The 26,230-nt window shown below is 34.4% G+C and overlaps 1 protein-coding gene across 1 annotated transcript; it reads left to right on the forward strand.

Moving 5' to 3' along the window:
• The first annotated feature begins 875 nt into the window (after nt 1-875).
• LOC123311189 lies at nt 876-25,540 on the forward strand. Its single transcript, XM_044895009.1, has 5 exons — nt 876-2,129; nt 18,898-19,320; nt 22,746-23,289; nt 23,351-23,600; nt 23,657-25,540. Exons 1-5 carry the CDS (start codon nt 1,299-1,301, stop codon nt 24,825-24,827), a joined length of 3,219 nt encoding a protein of 1,072 aa, XP_044750944.1. The 5' UTR covers nt 876-1,298; the 3' UTR covers nt 24,828-25,540.
• Nucleotides 25,541-26,230: the final 690 nt, after the last annotated feature.

Here is a 26,230-nt window from a genome sequence, read left to right on the forward strand (position 1 = left end):
TTCGGAAAATGTTGTCATATTTAACATCAAGTTTTTATCGAACTATAAACATGGATAGAATTGTAGGTATTAGGTAGATTGTGCAAGAAAAATGTTACCGTTTTCCGAAAAAATAAAAGTTGAAATGGTCAGAAGTGATCTGCAATATTTCATATAAAAATTATAATGGAAAAAACTGTATTGCTGCTCGTCAAATAAGAAAAATAGTCTGGAAATAATAAAATCCCGATTCAGCAAAATGCAGCATTGGCCTGTATTGGGCTAATTCAGTGCCTGGATTGGTGAGCGCTTAAAAATTACTGGCTAACTGGCTGCATAGTAATATGTAGGTACTACACTTTCCTAATTTTTTCTCAAATATTGAGAGAAAATTCTGATCCGTATATCTTTGAAAAATCGGACGATTCAGCGCATTTAAGTAATGCAACCGATTAATTCAGAGCTGAAACCTATATAACTCAAAAATTTCGAATCCTGAATTTCGGAAATTAGTGTTTACGGACAGCCTGACGGTCGACGGACAGAGAAAATTAATTTATTACGAAATCCCCTTAACTGGGTCCTATTTGATCGTTTGACAAATTGACAATTGGCTCATAAGAGCTATTTGCAGAAGTTGTCTCTGGCAAGGAGATATATATCTCCTTGGTCTCTGGCTATTTTGGCAAAGTCTAGTTTAGCAACGAGCGCAAAAAAACAGCGCTGTGACAAACCATAAATTCGAATTTTAGTCCATAATTCAAAATAAAATGTAAGCCGCCTCAACTCCTGCGCAGACATCAATATTATTATGTTATCTCACTCTTACATTCTTTATTGGTATGAATCTATTTCTGTCAATGCCCATTGCCCGTACAGTACAATAACTCACATCTAATAAATTGTTGGAGAGGACATTTGACACTGACAGCAAAATCACCTGCATTTCTGTTTATTTAAAGTGAGCTCTTGTCGGGTTGTGGTTGTGAGCAGTGAGGTTACATACAGTAATGCATTTCCGGTAGAATTACATACCGCTACTTTGATCCTTATGGTTAATGAAAAGAATGAGTTGTCTGGTATTGAATAGTTCTTCACTCCTTCGCTGGTATGTCTTTAAGAAACTCTGTTGACCAAACAAGTGAAGTGATTCCATTCTTATCCGATCATTTTCGTCAACGCTTTAGAAACTACTGGACAACATACCACAACGATATAATTGCACTTATCAATATACGGAGTACTTGAAATCTTCAAAACAATTGTTACTTGAAAGTTTTTCCTGACTTGATCTCTAGACTTGGAGGTATGCAAAAATCATGGATTCGGGACTTGGGAGTGATGAAGATCGTAGAGGTAGGACTAAGGAACAGAAACAGCTCAGAAACCAACAGCTACTAAGCGGTTGCTTCATAGATGCAGCTAGTCTTTCTGATGATGCTGATGTTGATCAGAGAAGGAATGATGAACGAAGACAAGGTGCACTTATATTTCAATCTTCTATTCCCCAATTTTCCATGCTCCAAATGTCTGGTTCAGAAGTAGACAACAATTTTTCCAATGTAGATAATAGTATAGCTGGTACTTTTGTAGAGACAACAACCCCTTTCAATTCAATTGTTCAGTTGGACTCTGATGATTCTGCTAGGAAATCCCCTTTGGGGTTTTATGTGGATTTGAGTGAAGTGCCAGATATTCCTAAAAGTGTCCCATCAGGTGCAAAGAAAAATATTTTCTCTATGGTAATTGATTTTGAAGCACCCAAAAAAGAAAAACCTCTATCTCTGCCATCGCATGTGTTACACAGAAAAAATAAGTGTTTGAAGCAAAATGGAAAAATTAATGAAAGCCTATCAGGCAGTGGAAGCTCTTTGAATTCTGTACCGGGTCCTAGTAGGGATCGTCAAGGGCTTGATGCAGAAAAGGATAACTATTCATATATTGAAAAATGTACTTCCAGTTTATCTAGTAGTAATGAAGAAATAGTTTTAGAAAATAATGATAAAAGTTGTGATATGTTAGAGAAAGATATAGAAGAACCGAAAGAAGAATTTGAACAAGAAGTTGAAACAAGTTCACCACCTCGTAACATCAATTCATTGCCAGAGGACCAGGAAATTGAGAAAGAAGAAAACCAAAATCATGTGAAGGTGAGTGCTGTGCAAATTTCTCAACTTTTTATTTTTAAGTTATGTGACCATTGAGTTTAAAAAGTACAATGGAAATCTCGAGGGAATTCTAAATAAAATAGTTTTGTTACTGAGAATTTTTCAAGTTTTTTGAAAAGTGATCATGCAAACCTTTGTTGGCTTGAAATAGAATCCTCTTATCCTGCATCTCATTTTATACCCAAAATGAGGTTTTTTTCAAAACCTTTTTGTCCTTTAGATTTAATAATAAAGTAATCAAGATTCATTTTTGAGTTACTGTATTTTGAATATTTTGATCGAGTGGATCTTTTATTCCATTTTTTATATGATACAAATTCTCAAAGCCTGAAGTGTTATGTTTAAATAAAATTGGCATATTCTATTTTTCATGGTGTTTATAAATGACTTTTACATCACTGTTGGCTTCGAATTACTTTGTGCTGCTTCTTATTAAGAGGTCTCGAATTACACAGGGTATCCCAAAACTAGTTAATCAAACGCCACACCATGATAGAGTAGACCAAATACTATCGAATGACACCAACATTAGTTCAGCAAAAATGTGCCATTTCCAAAATAATTAGAATTTTATGAAAATACCTAAAATTGCCGATTTTCGAACTATTTTTTGCAATCACAGGGCGAGTTTGTGATAAAGGATAGCGATATTAGATCATATTAATCCTAGATTATTGTACTATCACCCCTAATTAAAATCATTCTAAGTAGTTAATCGAAAACCTCAGTAAATCTAAATTAAAACAATTTTTTTCTTCATAATTTGTATTATGAATTAGCCCCCTCTATAGGGGTGATAGTACGATAATCTATGATTAATATGGGCGAAAAACGCTATCTTCAATCACAAATTGGCTCTGTGATTTAAAAAAATAGTTCGAAAATCGGTAATTAGGTTTGGTATTTTTTGGTAACGGTACATTTTCGCTGAAGTAATGTTGGTATCATTCAATAGTATTTGGTCTACTCTTTCGTGGTGTGACGTTTGATTCACTAGTTTTAGGACTTGTATATCAAATAATTTCAAAATTTACGCCCCCTGCATTGTTAAAATCATTTATAAAGACCGTGTACTGCTAAAATTACTGGAATCCATTGAATTTATGAAAACCTTGAATGATATGAGATGAATTAGTAATACATTATCCAACTTTTGATTATTATAATATCTAACACAAGCCATTTTATAGTATATTTTGACTAGCTGATTCATTAATGATCATTTCATAGAAATTATAACTTATTATTATTAGGTTAGTATATCTATGGATCATATACATATGTTGTATGTACAGGGTGGGCAAAATTCGTTGTCTACTGAAGGGATAACACATTCTCGAGCTCTTTTTTCTTGACTAATCCAAAACTGACAACAGATCTGACCTAATGTTCATAGATTTCGAGTTATAAACGAAAATTGAGAAATTGTCATTTTCAATGAAGCTGAATAACTCGCTTATTCGAACTCGTATTCGAAATCCGTTGTGACATTCTACAGGCACTTTTTTATGAGGAATTCGAATATGATATAATAAAATTTTTTGATCCAGTCATTTTCTAGATACGACAGGAATTTCTGATTTTTCAAATGTAAACTATAGTTGAAAGTTCGTCCATCTTAATGCATTTTTTGCTGATTTCAAAAATGTATCATATGTCGCTATTTACATGAATATAACAAAAGTGGTGATCACTCGCTCGCCACTCGAAAATTAAACTTGTTCGACATTAGTGGCAACACTGGCAACCGACTGGCACTACTTGCCAGGCGAGCTGTAGTAGGTGGCACACTAGTGAGTGTAGCTCTTATTGTGGGCACAAGAGACATCAACTCAGTACACTGTAACCCCTTTATAATAATAAACCGAGTAATAAACTATCAACATGATAATAAATATTAATTGATTGGAGTAGAATCAGAAATTATGGTAATATGGATATGTTTAAACTTTCGTTTTCTGGATGATTGAAAATAACGATTTGTATAAGGGAGTTTATTTTTATGTTGTAGATATCGAACCAGTTGCATTATCATTTTATCTAATCAGTCATACCATGATATCACAACTGTTCAAGGCTGATGCTGTTATAGTTTTGTGATTAGGTATGAGTTTCTTAATTTTGGCACCATTCAGAAGTTAATTTCAGTCTGCAAACTAGCCAATGGTACTTATATTTCAATGGTATAAAGTATCTCATACCATAACTATTACCTGAGTACTTCACCTTACACTCTATCTATCGTATACAGTATGCGATCGCAGATTGATGTTAAGCCAATACAAATCTTGATTTTCATTTGTCCTGGTTCGATAAATCAAAAAAAATTGTTGTGTCATTATTAAACGTTTCCATAAGAAGGAATGGCGTTAGTCCAGGACCAAACATAATTGAGAGAAAAAAATTCTTGGCAGCATGTGGTTGGTTCGCAAATTTAGTGAAAATTATTAGTGAGTGAAAAACAAATGAGGGGAACATATAGAAAGTTCCGAAAGAGAAGTGGGTTGACGTTTTAAGGGGCGAAAAATGATTTTTACCTTTGCGCCGGCTGAATATGTATATCATAAAACATTTGAAGGTAAAAAATGTAGACGATTGAAATATATGTATGTATCTTCTACTTCTGTATTTACCCATTTATTCCAACATAACCTTCCGTTACTTCTAATATTCCTTAGACCATTTGAAAAAAAAAACAAGTCTTATGCAAAAAGTAAAAAAAATCCGATTGAGTATTGACTTCCGACAAGTGCCTTAGTAGCAGACGGTACTTTCGTAAATTTGCCTGAATGACCTTCTAGGTAGAATCTGTCCGAAATTCGATGTTCAATGAGAGGATCTCGGAAAGCAGAAGAGTCAGATCAAAACAGATTCCACGTTTCCGAGCTCTTTTTCAGAGAAACAAAGAATGGTGGAAACCGCAGTCTCCTACGATCTACGTTTTTGAGCTATCATTAGCAAAAATTGAGATTTTGATGATCTTGTAAAGTTCCCGTAACTTTTTTGTCTTTGAAGTTACAGATCTGCAACTCAAACCTTTCACAGGCACTTTTTTACGTAGACCACTGACAAAATTACTTTTCTATATTTTGAATTATGAGGCAAAGCTAAGATGTCTAAAAACATCTTAGGCAAAGCTCTGTTATTTAAATCTGAACTATGATTGAAGTTGTTGAAAAAAATGTCAGATTTGGAAATTAAATATGTTATTTTTGAAATCTGAAATTTTTCCAATTCAGAGATGACGAATTAAATATATGATTCAATATAATAAATAGTTTGCATTTAAAAAAAAGGTTCCCGTCGTAGTTCGAAATACATATAGGGGAGAAAAATTTTATTGGGATTGTCAGTGGATTCTACGCAAAAAAATTTCTGTAGAAGGTTCAAGTTTCATATCTGTAACTTTGAAGACAAAAAAGTTAAGGGAACTTTTCGAAATCGTCAGAATCTCAATTTTTGCTAATAACTCACAGGATCGTAAGAGGCTATGGTTTCCCCCATTCTTTGTTTATCTGAAAAAGATTTCGGATAGGTACCATCTGTTTTGCTCTTGCTCATCTAGTTTCCGAGATCCCCTAGTGAGGGGAGTGAGGTCCAGTGGGACATCTAATTTGGGACACCCTGTACAACTAGAAGAATCGATTTTTGGTTTTGATTTTTTTCTGCAGCAAAAATTTGTTCTCTGTAATTTCGAATTTTTAACATTACCAAGTTATAATATAATTCTTATAACAGAATATTCTAGTTTTTTCACTGCCTCACGGCCGTTTTCAATAAACCTATCTATCCATTGTTTCAGTTAATGAAGATAGAAAAACCGTCTGATTTCGTTTCTATGGTCTATCTGTACAGGGTGGTCAAATTTCGATGTTTTAGCACTACAGCTTTCAAACCAGTGGAGATAGACAAAATCTGATACCCCATTCTCGGTCTCTTTTTCTGAGAAACTAACAAGAGTAGTAGTCATTTTTGTCCACCTTCTTTTGTTTTCGAGTTATAAGCGAAAATTGGAAAAATGGCGATTTCGAAATAAATTTATATCTCCGCTAATACTGATGATAGAGCTCTGAAATTGAAACATTATACAGGCACTTTTTTATTGTAGTAGAATCCAGTGGCGTGCTTGCCTTTTTAGCAGGATTTTTAATTACGAAGCTATGACCAAAAGTTATGTTTTTTTAAATGGGAACACCAGATTTCTGTGCAATTTTCTGAAAGCTCAATTCTCACTGATTTCAAAAATATATAACATCATATGGTTTGTATTAATATAAATAATAAAAAATGGTCAAAAACCTTTTTTCTCAATATTTCTATGGTTTCAACTTTTGATGAGAATAGAAAAATTTTGCATCTTATGATTACCACAGTCTCCTTCTATTAGTCCTTTCATTTCTATGCTTCTTACTCAATTTCTCCAAGATTTAAATTTTGTGAAAATTGGTAAAATGCATAGAAAGAATGGCATTGCCGGAAGGAGACTGCTCTTGTTATAGAAAGCTCTATTTTTTTGTGCTCGTCAAAAGTTGAAACCATAGAAATATTGAGAGAAAAAGGTTTTTGACCATTTTCTATTGTTTATATTGATACAAATCATATAATGTTATATATTGAAATCAGTAAGAATTAAGCTTTCAGAAAATTGCACAGAAGTCTGGTGTTCCCAATTAACATAACTTTGGGTCATAGCTTCGTAATTAAAAATCCTGCTAAAAAGGCAAGCACGCCACTGTATTCTACTTAAAAAAGTGCCTATATAATGTTTCAATTTCAGAGCTCTATCATCAGTATTAGCGGAGATATAAATTTATTTCAAAATCACCATTTTTCCAATTTTCGCTTATAACTCGAAAACAAAAGAAGATGGCCAAAAATGACTACTACTCTTGTTAGTTTCCCAGAAAAAGAGAACGGGAAAGGGGTATCAGATTTTGTCTATCTCCACTTGTTTAAAAGCTGTAGTGCTAAAACATCGAAATTTGCCGACCCTGTACATATATTTTAGAATGGTTACCAATCGTAAGTAAGTGAAACGATGGATAGACAGGTTTTTTGAAAACGGCTGTAAACCGTTTTTCTTTTCGAGAAGGTCACATAAGTTCAGGCATATATTTCAATTATCTATATTAAATTTTTCCGATGCAAGGTGCAGTTCCGCCGGAAATATAGTAATAATCATTATTCACCCCATAAATCGACCATTCCTCTTCGGAAACTTCACCGAGTTCCCCCCATTTTATTTTCACGCGCTTTAATAATTCATTCCAAATTTTCCGAACAACCACATACCGATAAGAAGTTTTTCTCTTTAGATTTTCAAAATCGCTTTGGCCCTTCACTACTTGTGTTTTTTTTTTTTTGGTTTACTATCTCCAACGAAGAATCTTCAATTATGAAATAATGGGGTATTTTCCTAAATTTCAAAATATATATCAACGAAATCCTCATATCTTAAATATATGGAAAAGTATTTTTTTTTTCTATTTTAACAGTTGTATTTAGCCTGTTTTTAATTACGGAAATTCACATCGCGGAGGCATTCTCCCAGAAACATTCTACGTCACTTTTACAATCCGGCATCGTTGGAACACTCATCAATGTTTCTCATCAAATTTTCTGATCTCCATATATTATTGCGTCTATGGTTGTGTTGCCATCAATGACTCTCATCAATGTTTTCTGATCTCCATAGACTTGATAATATATTATTGAGTCTATGGTTGTTTATTGTCAGTTAATATTCGATCTTCCTTGGGCTGTTATTGTTGATGAAAGAAGGCATTGCTGATATATTTTATAGGTTCCTAAAGTCATCAATATGAAAAAGTTTACAGGTGGTAAATTTTCACTGCTTGCTTTTGAAAAATTCGACTCCATTTCCACAAGTTATAACAATCTGACAAGAACTTTTAAAACAATGTCAGAAACTGTCATCGGTTTCAGGAAGATATAATTCTCTATCCTCTTGATCAGTTCCGATGTTGTCGAATTCACAAAAATTACTAGACTCTAGTAAAGGCATTCTACGTCACAAGCTCTCACATATTTTTTTTCAAAGGCTATATTTTTTTTCCTACTGAATTTGAGTGGAACCTTTTATGTGGTGACTAACCAATGGAAAATGGTTTCCAAAAATAATTTTTAATTCTTTTTTTGAGTTTTAGGAAAATACCCCATTCCAGGAATTATTATTGAGTTTAGGGGAACTCCTGTTCAATCCTTTTGATTATAGAGGGACTATTTCAAGTGGTAAAGTTATATTGTATAATTTTAGAGAATTATTAGACCCCTTACTAATTTGAATAGATAAAATAGAAAGCTATCTATTGCCAACTTAGTACATAGTAGATATAGTGGAGGTAATGAAAAGTAGGATAAAATTAACAACTCTCTATTAGTTGGCTCTTTCAATTATGGTTTTATTCCACAATGGTTTCTATAGCGTTGGTTATTTTGAAGTTGATAGAAATATGAGTATGAATCTGTAACGTCCAGTTTCATAATCAAATTTAAAGTCACTTTAAGCTTAAAGCTTCCTTTACGGCCGGTTTCATAATCAAACCTAAAGTCCCTTTAATTTTGAAGCTTCCTTTAACACTACTAAAAATGACTGTAAAGGAAGTTTTAAGCTTAAAGTGACGTTAAATTCGATTATGAAACTGGACGTTACTGTCATTTTTAGTAGGATTAAAGGAAGCTAAAATTAAAGTGACTTTAGGTTTGATTATGAAACCGACCGTAAGAGACTGGGATAACGGTATATCTATCTTTAATTTATTCGTTCGATATAAATGAAACGAAGGATTCAACAAAATAAACACTCATTCGGATATTCACCACAATCCCAGAAAGATCCTATGTTGATTAATGGTAATATTCGATTCCCTCAACTAAACCCGTGCAAATGAATTTTTCCGGACCCTTTTCTACTGAACTGTTGAGCAGTTCGTTTTGGAAACAGTACGGTACCTACTAAAGTTCACTTTTGATCACCCTAGCAAGAAAATTCTCGATGACGCCATATCTCAAATTTGGACACGGCGTATAACATTTTCTAACATCAAAAAGATCGCAATTTAAAATACAAACGGGCCTGTCCGAGCATATTTACAAAAAAAAAGAGAAACTCGTTGATGAGGAATTCGAAATTAAATTCAATTATCTTCTGCCGACCGGCCTTGAACATTTGAAATTTTCACGGTAGGTTTAGTGCCCATTCACAATAAAAATAAACGTGAGCCGTAAAGTTGTCGTAAACGCAATGTCGTTATTCTTTGAGTGTTCACAATGCAAACCCAACTTGAACGTTACTTTTCCCTGAGAAATATCAAAGTTTTTTGAACTGTAAAATATTTTTTCACTTTTAAACGAATAAAAATCAACTCATTGAAATATATTACGATATTGCTCTCATTATTACATAAAAAGGAGGATGAAAAGAAAGAGTATATTAATTGCAACTAACAATATCGAACAAAAACGACGAGGTTTTCTTTTAAACTTCAAGTATAAATATGTTATTTCACATATAATTCTATTGAAATAGGTATTCACATTGAGAGACTTCTTGCGAATTCAAAACAGCTTCAAATATCCTAAAAATACCACTAGATTTTGAAAGTTGATTTTGAGTTGAGTTTGAGTTACGACGCCCGTAAACGTAAAAATTATGTTTCGCATTGTCAACACTTTCGTGTAAAAGCTTGTACTTCAACTTTGCGTTTTACGTTGAAATTGCCTTCGAATGACTGCTTACGTTCATTGTGAATGGGCCATTAGAGTCGAAAGCGCCGTTAGAATGGGCAAAACTCCCTAATTTACCCTGACCTTGACATTGAAACGACCTGCTATGTAATTTTTCCAATGAGATCATATGTTTTGGATGCCACAAATAAAAGGCAACCTTAATATAAGTTATCCATTCCTTCGACCCATACAAGATCTGAAAGTACCGGATAGAGAGCAAGGATTAGCCATCGAATTTTCTACAAGACATTTGGACCTTGCTGGCTAGCCTGTCTTGACTTTTTTTCTTTGGGAACATATCGTGAAATATATTTTACTGTACTCGCTGATTAAGCAACCCAGCCAGCAAATATCTCCAGAAATATTAAAGCATTGTTGATAAAAACTTTTTTCGTTGACTTAAAACAAAAATTTTTATTTTTTTCGTACTTATTCACGAATGAAAAGTCGTTTCTTTTTGAAGGCCTGTACTTTTCGTCCGCATAAACTTTTCGTCCGCAAACGCTCTTCATCCGCTTACACTTTTTGTCCGCAAACTCTTTTGGTCCGGCTGTTCCTCACCTAGATACTAATACTAGATCTAGGGGCGATTGAATCAATTTTGTGAATACAGAATTTGATGAAAATATGCCCGTGACAATAACTGTCATTTGCGGTTGTCAAATACCTTTTTTTAGAAATCGATTAGATTTTACGAGTGAATTAGGTACGTGGTTTGAATATTAGTATTCTGTATATTCAAAAATGAATAGTGATAGCGATACGGATATTAGTAACACTAATCCAGAGGTGAGGGAATGTGCAAATCAGAACTAGAGGCCATCAAATTTTCATAATGACGTGTGAGGTCAACGAAAAATGTAATATGCACCTCGGCAATTAACTGTCTATATTGTCTCGCCTGCTTGCTAGCCTAGGCTGCGCCTCAACTATCAATTCCCGGGCTCGACGGTTTCTCGTCCTTTTGTTACATAAATAACTATTATGTCTGCATTTGTCGAACTGTTTACGGCGAACATGGAACATTTTGGATAGTTATTGTAAATCCTTCTGTAGAAAAGCTTTGGATTAAATAATCCGCACGTTGCATTCGACCTTGAAAGTTTAGATCCAAGTCTTCATAGAATAGTTGGCCATGAATTTTGAACAAACACCATTTAGAGTTACACGAAATTGAAATCATTTTATTGATTTGGTTTTGTTAATTTCTTGTTTGATCTTGCGGAGCTACAAGTTCAAAAAAGAGTACTCCTACGGTCCTTCTTGAATAATCCGAATTGCCAGGAAAAATACACACACTTTTGCTAAGGTATAGAAACTTTTGTACGAGACACGGAACATTCTTTTCCGAAATGCTTAGCTGCCGATAAGAAACCAAACAGAAAACGAATTAATTTTACATTCAGATTTATCTTAGCATTTCAATTATTACGTGTTGTAAAGAAGAAGGCATTGCTTTCATTTTTCCGCCTTATCTACATTCAATGAATTCCCAACAACGAAGCATATAAAAATCTCGCTTCATGAGAAGTTGAGATTTTAACCCCCTTTATTAGGTATTCTCTCCTCGTACTGAATATAATAATGATGCATTGAGACGTGTTAATAAAAGAACAATTGGACGTCTGTTTAAATGTGAAAGGTGTCGTGGGGATCTTTGTCTTTCAGATGGTACGTGGGCAATACGTATAATTCGATATTTGCAATTTACCTGTAAGATGAGCCGTTATAAATACATACATCCGATTGAGTCATATCTTACCAAACTAGAAATTGATAACCTCGACAAGTGGCTGGATCGGTCTCATCCTTGGTAAAAATAAACCTTCAAGTAATTAATTGTACGAAGTAGGTACGAAGATACGATAGACCGATCTCGAGTACCAATCTCAAACATTCATACTTCTCGTAAGGATGGCCTGATTTACGATCGAACGTTGCTTTCTTCAAACCTGTCTGCGAACATCAATTCGGCCCGAAAACATCAACTAATAAATGATACAAAAAGTCTAGGCCGTTAATCTCTAAAAAACCGAACGAATTCATTCCGGTTTGCAATAAAGGCTAGGATACTTATCCATCTCTTTTCGATTAGTAGAAATCGGAGTAGTTAACGAAGAAAGAATAAACCATGCAAATCTTTCGCATATCGCGAAAACTTCTATACCAACGAGGATGTATTGATATCTAGTTAGCCTAGACCAGTTCCATGCATAAAATATTGCGTTACCATAGCAACAAACAATAACTCATTAGAAGTGTCAGTGTGAAGTTTGTGGTCAAAAAAGTTAATCAGAGTTACGCAATAAATTAAAAGAAAGAAGATGTCCACTGAAATTGTGAAAATCGAAAATTGGAGTATCGAGACGTCATCAAGTACCTGTATTTAAAAGAGTTAAGGGATAAGCAGATTTACGAAGATATGCTTAATACCCTTGGTGATCAATGTAATTCGTATGCGACCGTGAAAATTTGGACTGCAAGCTTCAAAAGAGGTTCCATTGAAGATTATGACCGATCCGTAAGGCCAGTTTCTGTGTCAATCCCCGAAAATATCGATGCAGTTCATGACATTTTTTTATCAGACCTTCGAATTGGGCTAAAACGGATATCAGAAGCATTGAATATTTCATTGGACATGAGAAAAATTGCTGCAAAATGGATCCCCAAATGTTTGAATGTTGAACAAAAGCGAGCAAGGGTAGAAGCATCGCATTCTATCTGTGCTCGATTTCAAAACGATGTAGACTTCTTAAACCGAATTGTTACTATGGATGAGACTTCAGTACATTTCTACGATCCAGAAACAAAGCAACAATCGATGGAATGGCGACACTCTGGTTCTCCAAGACCTGAAATTTTTCGTGTCCAAAAATCTGCTGGAAAAGTTCTTGCTTCAGTTTTTTGGGATTGCCATGGAGTAATCATGATTGATTTTTTGGATACCTAAGGGTAGAACAACAACCGGAGATTACTATTCGACATTACTGACCACTCTACAGGAAAAAATTAAAGAGAAAAGACGCGGAAAGCTATCCAAAGGTGTTGTTTTCGCAGGACAACTCCCCTGCACACAAATCTCATGTTGCCATGCAAAAAATTCGTGATTCAGGTTTTGAATTTCTCACCCCCCTTATTCACCAGATTTGTCTCCGCCCGACTATCATCTCTTTCCTCAACTGAAAAAAAGATTAAAAGGTCGTGAATTTTCTTCCAACGAGGAGGTAATGAAAGATGTGGAAGTCTGGTTTACAGAACAAGAAGAAACATTTTTTTTGAAAGGTCTAGAGACGTTGCAGGTTCGCTGTAATAAATGTATCCAATTAAGAGGAGAATATGTTGAGTAATAAAATATTTTGACATTGAAATTTTGTTTGGTTCTATAGTAGGCTAAGAATTTTTCAATATATCCTCGTACATATAACAAGTTTTTATATCTGAGCATTTTCCGAATACGCTTCGGCATATTTTATTTTTTTTTTCTTTTAAATGAATTTGACAGTTGAAATTCCACCAGCGTGTCATGTGGACTCCTTCAAATTCAGTTTACTGTAAAAATTCTCTTTGGTTCATTGAGTATCAATTCCGAATTGATTGCAAATAAAAATAACTCGCAAAAACAATCATGTTACTGATTATATGACTCCATTGGTATTCCGAAGCTGTCCAGAGTTATTGTTGTTTGTGTCTCATATCCAATTCGAAGATGGAAATTTCAATAAGATTTGTCATCTGAAAAAATACAACTTTGTACTATAATTCAAATCGGAAAATATTTAAATTAAAATGACTGGGATTCTTGTCATAAAAGTGCCCCTATAGAAGGTTTAAGTTTCATTAGAATTTCACATCCCTGACGAATACGAAATGTTATGACGTTTTCGAATTTTTTTTTTATAATTTCCAACAAAACTACTGGTCAAACTACCCACGAAAGGTGGCCGTTAACTTATACCCATCAGTAAAAACGGAGATTATGGAGATCCGTCGAACAAAATTATGTGGGGCAACTGTCGTGTGACTTGAATACGGAGAAAGCTTCGGTGATCGCGCCTGCATTTTTCTCTATAGATTCAATGGCTAAAAACTCTTCCTCCACGTGTAATTGAATTCGCGTAATCGGCTTGCTAAAATTATAACGGTATTATCGATTAATCTAATAATCCCATGGTTGATTTGAAGTTACTTTAGAAAAATTATTATTTTCACCTTAGAACATAGAATATATTCTATATTCTAAGATTTTCACTAACTAATCTGTGCATTCAAGTTGATATGAGTTTTGGTACTTGATGTGCGAAAGTAATAGATAAGGAAGTACTGATCGCTGCGAGAAAACAAAGTAGGAATTGTACTACCTGTGTTACTTCTGGTGTTCTTGATCGACTTGAAGGATATTGTGGAAGATGAAAATGAATGGTTGTTTCTTTCATCTTTGTAGATGACACAAACATACTCTCAGGAGCTGAAGAAGGGTTTAATTAGGGCAGGTTCTGATTTTTTAGTTAGGGCTAAAAACTGATTTGATTCGAATCAATTGGTACTGAACACTGAAATAACAAAACTTATCACATTTAGTACTGCCAGATGTAATAAAATAAAACTAGGCTATTCAAAAAGGATTAGTTTGATTTGCCTAGTCCTCAAGCCACTAACCAACTATTCTAATTTAATTGAAGGACACAAAGAAGACGATATGGCATAAAATTCTCTGACTTGTACAAATATTTTAACACTAGAAGTCAAAGAAACACTTTTTTCCTTTACCATTTTTTCGAATTGGCTCGGTTTAAAGATACTGGCTTTCGAAAAACCATAATAGCTATTTATGTAACAAGTACATAAATTAGGTCTTTATGGACGAGTCCAAAAGTTTATGGCAGAGCGAGCAAAGCGAGCGAGGCCAATAACTTGGGCAAGTCCATAAAGCCTAATCGTGTACGTGTTGCATACAAAGCTTTATGTTCGACTGCAATGCAGAAATTGTGTTTTCCAAAATGGCTCATTACTGGAAAACATTAAGTGTGCTTTTGATTTTCTTACCTTAGTAACCAGCGACCTTAGCAACCTCAGTAAACACAGTTGTTTACTTCCTTAATTCTGTGACAAACGTCATAATAATCCAAAAAATGGATAGTGCTGGAGAAGAAAACGTAGAAAATTTAGCCGTAAGCGACAAAGAATCTTTCTTACCCACTAAATCTAAAAGTGCTTATGAAAAAATGTATGCGGCCTGTAACAAGTGGTGTAAAACGAAGGAAATTGTGAAATCAACAGAAGACAGTATTCTGGCTTATTCAATAGTGAATTGAAAGCTCACAAAAGTTTTTCGCTATGGATTACGTAGATGAATCGGAAAGTACTAAAATAAGTGTTGCCACCAGAATATTGGGCCAGGAAGTAGTTGATCAAGAGTATTACAGATCGAAAACTGCGCTTCCACTTCGAGCTCGACTTCCTCAGGCATGCATTTTTATGATAACAATGAATGTGTTTTTAATATTCACTACCACACTAATGCTTAGAATAGTTATTCATAATTTTGTTGTAAGGTCGAAGTTCAATTCTTCTTCCTTGAATAAAGTGTTATTCGCATCTAGTATATTTACTTGACAGAATGATAGTGACAGTTGAGTCCAATAAAGTGGTGTCCAATAAAGTGGTGTCCAATAAAGTAGTCAATTATGGACACTAAACGAATTCATAAATGAAGTGTTTATGATGAGGTCGAACATAAAAAATGTTTTTAGTTCTATCTCACAAATGAATTTCGAAATATGGTATTCTTCATATTTTCTCGTATAATGTGCCATTTTCGACTCGGTTTTCGAGTAATTTGATGTTCAAGTATCTGTGGAATTTGCAAAATTGGCTGAATACAACTCTATTTGAAAGATCTACAGATGTGTAGTGTCACATATTTAGCTTGTCATTCTAAAGGGAATTTTGTTTTTCGAGGGGTGGCATAGCTCATTATGAAAACTTGAAATGGCTATATATTTTTATCAAGGCCGAATCGGAAAAAATGGTATAGTAAGAAAGGGTTTCTTTTGACCTCAAGATTCTACTGTTAAAATATTTGTACGAGTCCAAGACTCACCCTGTATAATTAAATGATGACACCCACAAAATTTATACGCATTTTTTCCCTACACTTTTTTAAATTTCCGAAAGTATATTGAATATCCCAACCAGAAAGTAAATGAAGTATAAGCTTTGCTACTAGAATAACAATACCATGCAAATTTCGAATCACCACTAACACTGCGATTTGGAATAATTTTTTGGAGCAGCCCACAAAATTTGGAAGAAATGTTTTTGATTCAGAAAAAAATATTTGGGGTAATTTTAAACATGAAATATAAAGAATCCTTCAGAAATCTATTCAAGCAGAACTATATGTTTACTTACGGTCTTTATACAGGGTGTGGCGTAATGAATGGATAATATGGTACCTGTGGGTTGAAGACATTGTGGCGGTTCTGAAAAATGTCTTCAGTAAAACTACCTCGATTTTCGAGATTTCCTTAAATTAAAAAAAAAGTTCACCCTTTGCCACTATTTTTGGTGGCAAGACCCCAAATGAAGTATTTTTTCAATCTGTATTTTGGAAAGTATTCTTGAAGAAGATGCTCTATCGAATAGAAGTCATGATTTTCGGGGTGCATGCATTTTTTTTTACTGTTATGTTTAAGACTTTAACCTAACATGGTGTGACAACAAATATGGTAACCAGAGTGCCAAAGTGAGAAAAGAGATGCCTGTTTCATTGAGATTCCGAAATGGTATAATTCACTGTATTTCCACCATTTAATGCAAAATAATTTCCTATTATAATGAGTCAGGGCCTACTTTAATGAGAACCTTGTTTTTGAAATTTTTAGGAACTGAAATGATTCATTCAAGCAAAATAAAGCAATCATTCATTAGAAGGTGTAGAGCAGCTATTAGAGCTCCTGGTGGCCACTTTGAACATCATTTGTCTAATTTTAATTCAGTAAATGATACTTATTTTTGAATTGCTATTTCCCCTCGTTTTCTTTCATTATTAAACCCCATAGTTATGAATAGTTATGCAATCAATTTTCAAGTTTATTTCAAGTGATGAAGTAGATTTTGACTAATTAAAAAAAAAGCTAAAAATAAATTCTTCCACAAATGAGCTTTTTCTTCATCACAAAAGTGCTAACATTTATTTCATTACTCGAAATCAACTTAAAAATATTGATTTCATAATTGTAGGATTCAATCGTTGAAGAAAACGAGAAAGTTCACTTAAAAGTGTTGATTTCATAAAAGTGGGGTGTAATAATTAAAGAAAACGAGAAAGAATAACAATTTCAAAATATCGTTTCATTGAATTGAGTTTTACAAAAAGTGTCAAAGTGCTCAAATTGGCAACCATGAGCTCTAAATGCTCTGATATATGCTCTATAGTCTATGACTCTAAATTATATCTGCTAATGAATTATTGCTTTATTCTGCTCTCATGTCTCATAGTAGAGCTTAAAAGTTTAAAAAGAATGCTTACAGTGAACTCATTATAATAAGAATTTATTTTTTAATAAATGAAACAGGCATATTTTTTCTCAATCTGGCACTCAGATAACCATATTTTTTACACCATTTCAGGTTGGAGTTAGAAAAGGAAATAATCAAAATAGAAAATTTCAGTTAAATCTGTTAAAAAATACTATGCATGCGCCCCAAAAATCATAAAATACATTCGATAGCACATCTATCTAGGAATATTATCCAAAAAACAGATTGAAAAAATTCATTGATTTTAGTCTTGCCACCAAAAAGAGTGGCAAAGGCTAATTTTTTTAATTTTAGGAATCTCGAATATCTCGAAAACGGAGGGACTCTTACTGAACATAAAACCACAACGTCCAGAACCCATAGGCACCATATCATCCACTCATTACGCTTAACTTATACAGTGTGTTTCATGAGAAATAAAAATCATGATATTCTGAGTGCTGCCCTGAAAATATTGATATTTCATGAGCCAATGGGAAGAGCTTTCTGAAGTGAACAAACCCATAAAATTTGGATCGAAATCGCACCTTGCATTCCAGAATAATGGTTATCGCAAATTCAGGCCAATGTTCATGAATCACAATACAAAGCAAGCAACTTTTCTGAAAGGCCTGGATGACCTGCATTCACCATAAGGCTATGGCCAACGACTCATGAAACACCCTGTATATTAATATTTGAGAGTTTTATGTTGCTACATAAAAACAAAGAAGAAAAGCTAAGGTGAAAGAGTTGTTGATGAGAGTGGAACCTTATAACATGGATAAATTTTTCACATGTTAATTAAAATTTATTTGATGTTACATATTTCATTTGATATCTGTATTGCTGTTACTGATTTTATTTATCATTCACAATCTTCTTGATTGTGCAAACATAACAAGTCGTTTAGATTCAGATGAAACATAATATAAATTTACATACTTACATCGAATATGTTCAATACCGTCTGTTGTATTGTTGATTTCAAAATATCAGGGTTACTATTGATAGAATAAGCGGATTTCAATTCCTTCCTGATAATCTGTCTCGTCTCTTTGGCATGCACTTTCGGCATTTTTGCAGTGGTATCAACAAAAATTAACTTCCTCTTTACATTTAATGAGTGCCAACCTTACTCCGTCTTAGTTAACTTAAGAACTTAATGTCCAGTTTCATAATCGAATTTAAAGTCACTTTAAGCTTAAAGATTCTTTTACTGTCATTTTTAGTAGGATTGAAAGAAGCTTTAAAATTAAAGAAACTTTAGGTTTGATTATGAAACCGACCGTAAGAAAATTATTTCATGACCAACCGAGTGTTTTTATAAAAGTGAATTAGATAGAAACAGCGAAATCTGCTAACCGTGTACTTAATTGAATCCTCCATCGAATTAAAGATCTCCAAATCTATATATTCCTAGCCTATTCTTTAGCTCTTAAACTTATGATATCTTTGTTGATAATCGATCTATTTTCAGAGTTTGCCACAGTTTGTGAAACTGTCCGATTTAGAATGTCAGAAAACCAAACTTGATCTTAACTTGACTCCAAGAATGAGCAGGTCTATACCAGAGAGCTCCTGGGTCGAGAGTCCGCTCTTCATGTCTAGATCTGCTGGCTGTAGGAGCCATCCGCATCCTATGGAACCAGAAAACGAAGAAATGTACGATTCTTTTTCGACAACCGAAACTTGTTCGACCCAACCCCGAAAATCTGTCCGAAGACTCGGTACGGACTTATTGAGGATGTTTCTGGAAGAAATTGGACCTGATGTAACCATCGAGGTTGAAAACCATAAGATAAAGGCACATAAATGCATTTTAGCTTCTAGATGTCAGTATTTCGCTGCAATGTTGAGTGGGAACTGGTTGGAAGCATCCGGAAATATAATTTCTTTACAAGTAAGTACTAATTTCTATCGAATGATCATCCAGCAAAACTTCACACGTGAAGACACCACTGAATATTCATTTAATGTTGAATTTTCTTGATTTCCTAATGCGCAATTTGCAACAGCGAACATGCAACAAATATTAAAAGTTCAGTTTCAACAAGAAGTGTGGCTGTTTTGAGCATAGACATAGAGACGTGAACTGTGCCTTCTCTTTCTATCTATGCATGATATACGGTCAAAAAAAGTGACAGAGGGAAACTGAACATCGGGCACGCTAGTTGTCTTTTTCTAGAATTTTGATTGGTCAGCACTCACCTCTGTGTGAACAAAAAAGAGAGAGGTAATGGCCCGGCGATCATTACTCTCTTTCTATAAAATAGTCAATTTCATGCTGGCATTGGTCAGTCCATGTCTCTATGTCTATGGTTCTGAGTCGCATCGAAATATCTCCAATCATTTTGGAATCATTGTAAAAAACGAATGATTTTCTTCCGACTGCGTACCGGAAGTGAAAAAAGAAATTGTTTTTATTTTCAGCAATGTACCATATCAATTTGTTACACCTTTATTACGAAATCATGAATTGTCTAGTGTACATTAGTGATTCGCACGATAATCGTTTTCATCCAGCGAGTTAACCATGAAAATTCATTCACAGAGTATCAGGACAACAACCCATATAGCAAATACGCCTACTCAACTAAGTGTTCGATACACCTGTTCTATTAGTAATTTGTTACGTGACACCTAACAATGAATTATCGACATGCCGAATAAATTAAAACCAGAGGCGGATGGGCTACCTAGAACCGGCCCGGATATTTTCAGTGGCGTAGCTAGCATGAAGCGCTATGAATTTTTTTCTTTGTAGAAGATTGTATTGGAAAAGCAATTTTTAATTATTTTCGTAGAATATCTACAGAAGAGTGTCAGAAATGAAATTGAGAAGACATTCTATGCGAGCGAGAAGGCAACAAAAAATTGGGTGGCATTCTCCTAAAATCGCAAGGGGATGAAAAAGCCACCTCTTGAATTTGTTTCGCGAGAAACTATTTCATTTTTACTTTCCATTAATACACTCATAATGTTAGTTTTATATTTATTTCAATTTTATTCATAATACTCTGAGATATAGAATCAACAGAATCATATCCATGTTGTATATAGTTCAATCTCTAGTACTAAAAACCGACTACATTTTGGCCGGTGTTTGCCACATTTGACAATGAGATGGCGCTGAAAAAGTTCTTTCCATACAGAAACATTGTAATAACAGTTTTCTGTTTTATAATTGAAGGACGAGAAATTCAAATTCTATTCCTTTAATTGAAATTCAATATCGACTTTATTGAGACCAGAAAACAAACATCCTGCGCGATAAAACAACCATACAAAAGTATGGTTTTGTTTTGTGATCAGGATGTTAGTTTTCATTTGAACATTGTTTGGAATCAATTGATATCAATGAAATATTCTGACGGCTATATTTTTTATTTGCAATTCCTAAAAATTCTATTTGAAATTATGGACAATAAATAGAGCTTTGAATTGGACTCATGAGTATATATGGTTATCTGCTATATGTCGAAGGTGTTATTTCTGTGCAGTACATTGCACATTATAGCATACACATTGCAGTTCTTTACTTATTAGTTACAGAATTTTCAGAACCACAATTGAAAAAAACCTCACAGAGGTATACAAGACCTGTATGTTAACGTGTCAGTATAGTTTCTTTCATTTTTTTATTATTCCTTTATGAAATGTTCTCTTTATAACACAATATACAAATTGATTAATGAATAAACAAAACACCCATAGCAGGTTTCATAAAACTTGCTCGAGTCATTGTCTACGCCCTGAAAATTTTATCCACTTCGGAGCACTCAATATAAAAATCAATGAATAACTGATTCACGTATTACGAGTTTTGATACTTACATTTCCATTTTCTTTAGTAAAGTAAAAAACTTAATTTCCTCACCATGCAATAATTTCCGAACGATATTTTGAGGTTTTCACCAACAAATTGGACCAAACAAGTTAATAATCAACAACCAAAGATTATATGTACTCTATAATCAACTAGAAGGAGATAAACAAAATGCGGTACAAGAATCAAAACATTCAAAACCTCTTTGATCAAAATGGCAATCTGAAATCTTACGAAATTTCATGTGTTTCTGCAAATGGCCCTCAAATTAATATTTTAACCAATCTTAGGGTCTTAGTAACACAGATGGCGTTCACGTCACTTTAGTCTTACACTAATTAACTAACAGTATCTCTAACTGTTAGAGTCACTGTATTTAGTATCTTAGTTTCCCATTTTTCTACTCTATAATCTTTGGTATTATCCATTTTGTAACATTTTACATCAAGTATTTTTTTTACTTAACTACTTATAGACCACATGGATCTAAGGTTTCCGAATTTCGATTTCAAATTTCCTCATAGTAATTTTAAATGAAATCGGTCAGAATTTATTCCATTATGAAAGCCAGTCGAATCTGAAGAATTTTCCTATTTCCAAAAAAATGGCTGACTTTCCATGCCTTTGTTAGATAGATTTTTTCCGATAGCACATTTTGATTGACCTTGAAAATATTATATATTGGATTATTCACTGTTTGATTTTACTCAATGAATAAGGCAGTGACCCGCTTACGTGAAACACACACTGTATACCTACATAAATTTTGAAAGAAGATACAGGGTTATCCAAAACTAAAATGAATTCCAGAAACTGTAGATACTGCAACTAATTACATATATGGCGACTAAGCTAAATTCGCCTTATCAATGTTGCTAGTTTACGAGATACAGGGTGTGAAAAACCCAAAACTTGCTAATGATAATAATTTTGACAACTAGGTTTGAAGGCTGCTTCGAAATATGTGGTCAAATATTTATGAGGCTACAAGGAAACCTGAAGTATAGTCGATTTTCTGGAAAAAAGTGACATATTTAGTGGAATCAATAAATGTTGAATTGAAGAATAACCGTCAATATTTCAACCATGTTTTGCGAATCACTTGTATGATTTCACCTTAAATATGGCACTTTAAAGAATAGACACCATGAAGCGGTGAAGAACATTAGGTTGATCGCCCTTTGCTTGTATAAGCAATAAAGTGTTGTTAATAGGTTTGTTCGTAGAGTGGTTCACAACGGTTGTTAACTGTATAGAGCAAGCGCAATTCCATTTTAGGGGGACGAAAATCCATTTGCGCTTGCTCTGTACAGTTCACAACCGTTAGGAACCACTCTACGAACAAGCCTATTATTATTATAGTCATAATTGGTGTCTCGCGATTGTAAATATTTCCCGAACTCTTCTTTTTTGATTGAAAACCATACGTTCCTTCTGCAATTAATTAGAAATATTTTAGTGTGAATCGCAATCATAAATTATGGTTTTTTTCTTTTCAGGGTTTCTCTTACGAAGCGGTATATTTTTCCCTATGCCATATTTACAGTGGTGCGGCTCACGTTCCAGATTCTATAAGTGTCATAGAATTAGCTTCTTTAGCCGATATGTTGGGTCTGGAAGGTCTCAAAGAAGTTGTCGAACATGCGTTAAGGCAACGGTATTGTCATAACTTTCACAAACCATGCCCCGGCTGTTGTACAGGAGTGACGGAAGTGCTAATGTTATCAGCAGCGTACGGGTTGGACGATTTATATCAGAAATGCTTAGAGTGGATCACACAAAACTTCGTGAAAATATGGCCTAGTAGAGGATTTTCCAGTTTACCACGAGAACTGAGGGAAAAGTGCTACCAACAGCACGTCGTACACATGACGCCAGATCGTGTTTTGGAAACCAAAACGGCCTGCGAGAAAATCTTAGCTTCTTTACCATCTAGTAGGTGGGCGGAACCTATACAACAGCTGGTACAACAATTAGTCGATGCTTGTCATTTGTATCACCGGCAACATTATGCGGCCGTCCTTGTATCTCCATCTTTCATAGGTAATTTGGGCTCTATATAATCGCGATGTTCAATAAATCTTAAGTTTCTTATTGCTTTCAGCTCTGGATTCTGGACCAAGTTGGTGCATTCTACAAATTGAAGATCAAATGGTGTCTGCTGCAACTAACTTGGGAGTTGAACAGGCTTGTAAAAGTTATTCGAGATGCTGTAAAATGTTGGAGCAGTCGTGGTCGAGGAATTTCGAAGATTTATTGAATAAAATTAAGTCAACCCTAGAACAGTGTCTTGTTGCACAGGCAGATAGACTGATAAGGAGCAACGCTTGGTTAAGACTTGACTCGTCTCTGAGGTATATCGACCTACCTTCCTCACCTGCAATTACCTAAGAATGAATTTTTGTTTCAGAGCAAGAATAAAGGATATTTCTCCCTCTAGCGAGCCGCCCAGAAGAATTCCAAGGGCAAATCCGAAAAAGGCGAAGATGACTTCTTCGCAAAACAATCACAGTTCATCCGATTCGTCACGCAACTCTAGCCCTGGCATGAATCAGAGTCGTGTTCTTAATTCGAGCGGAAGTCCCTCACTTCGTAGAAGCCTTCTTTTAGCAGCCAAGGCGCCCCAAGTCCCTCCCAGTCCGACAATAAATCGTAAGAGTACTTTGACACAGCCAACAGCGGCAAGCGCTGCTAAATCGACACCGTCCAAGATTACAAAAATTCAACCTAAAATCAACCCATCTAAACTCAATATCCCATCCAAAATTTCTCTTCAGAATAGGGAGAAAACTACGACTGTTAAAAAACCCGAAATTAAGTCCGCGTTCGTTAAGAGAGAAAATAAAAAGATCGATAACCAATCACATTCCCCTTTAAAGTTTGACAGTAGATCGAGCTCCCCTAGAAAAATCAATAGTCAACTGAGTTCTCCGGTTAAGACGGCCTGGAGGTCCTCCTCTCCCCTAAAAACAGAAAGTCAACTTAGCTCGCCCAAAAAACAACACGTCAATGATCGAACAACCAACAATAACGCGTCGAAAAAATTCGATATCAAGAAACAACAGACAAGGCCAACTGTCGTGCGAAAAAATCCCCCCGATTCTAAAATTCTACCGAGAACAAATTTAATAACGCAACAGAGGATGATGAAACACGCGGTCAATTTGCAAAAATCCCAAACCCCCACTATGAGAATCAATCGAACGCAGGGTAAATCTCACCAACCGACAAATATCGCCCATAATACTGTTTCATCGAAGAAAGTTAGATCATCAAGCGACAGCCTTCTGCTCAAACAGAAAACGCCAAGTCCTAACGCGTCGATTTCTCCCGATAGTGATGACAAACGATATAGTCCAGACGGCGTAATATCTCCCGACGACAGACGAATCCATTCGAACGCTTCAAAATTAACTTCTGAATCCACAGATATCGAAGAAAATAACGCGAAAAATGGGGAGAGTGATACGGGGAGTCGATCGAATTCCGAGAATGAATTGTTTGTTAGAAAATATACTGCAATGCAAAGGTCGGATACGTTTCTGAAAGAAGAACCAACAATCATCGGCAAATTGAAGTGAGTTCTTCAACTAGTCATTTCTAGTCAAGTTATACGGTATAAGATCTCTATTTTGCTAAATAAATTTGTGATAATATTTTTAGTTTTTAGTGTTATAAGTTTTAAACTGATTTTAATGTGAAATATTTTCCAATTCAACACCCAAAGAATACTTCTCTGTATGTAATCTGAAGAATTCAATAAGCTCTAAATTATTTTCGCGTCCTATATTAATTTATATTTCTCATTCGTAGCATTCGAAAGAAAACAAGTTTGTAATATGATAAAGTTGAATAACAAACTTAAAATGAACACGGTAGGTTTCCTTTAAGGCAGTTATTTTATATGTATACATTCCATATATACAGGATGTCCCAAAATCACTTGTCATCCTTTAATTCCTTTATATTAATCTATAAAACGGGTCGTTTGGCGAAACCATCGGAGGCTGTCAGATTGATCGTCGAAATATATTTCGGAATAATATGTTGGAAATTCTGAGAATCTCGACGTGAAAAACAGTCGATGTTGCAGATGTAGTTAGAATTGAGCTTTAGGGGCTTTCCAGTCGTCGTTGAAATGTTCATTTGTCGAAAGAATCCATAGGATTCACGGGATTTGGCTAACTTCACGTTATAACGCCGATGATAACAGATTTCTGCTTTCAAAGGAACGTGATAGTACGAGAAAGTACTATAAAGTAGTATGATTAAAAGTTAGGCAATTATGTACATTGATAAATCGCGAATGGGTTACCTAGCTAAATCAGTGTTAAATAATGTTATCTTTCATCAACTCTTTTGATGAGTTGCCTAGAGGGCCGTTATATACCCTCATCAGTTATTTAATTGATTTTTTGTTTAATGAAAGGTTACTTTATACCCTATCTCACAGTATTAGGTTGCCTGGTAAAAGTTTGTCACATCCATGGTTACCTAAATTTCATTTTAATGTTCAAACGCTAGCAGGGAGGGCGACAGAGAGTCGAGGAGATATACTAGACACATTGAAAACGAAGAAGAGATTGATTTCGAGGTGGATACGTCTGATTAGTCAGAATAAAAATAGAATATTGAATTTTCGATTCCATGATTATGACTCGTTGTATTATACTATTGATGAATATACAGCTTTCCGAGATATCACGCCTAAAATGTGGCGACTAAAATTCAGATTTATTTTTTTTTCTACTATTCCGGTATTCGTGTACATATTTTGTCTAGAGGTGGTAATTTCCAGCATTTATTATGAATTCAAGAATGAAAAACATTAGTAAACAAAACGAGGATTTTAATTAATAATTTCATTTCATGAAACTTCATTTCGAAAAAAAGTTTTGATATGAAATAAAGTAAGGGTTGTTAATTTCACCCCCCTATAATGTAACAGGAATATTGAAAAAATACCCATGATTAGTCTTTTGCG

This window comes from Coccinella septempunctata, chromosome 1 (assembly GCF_907165205.1).
Source record: "Coccinella septempunctata chromosome 1, icCocSept1.1, whole genome shotgun sequence".
Classification (NCBI taxonomy): Eukaryota; Metazoa; Arthropoda; class Insecta; order Coleoptera; family Coccinellidae; genus Coccinella; species Coccinella septempunctata.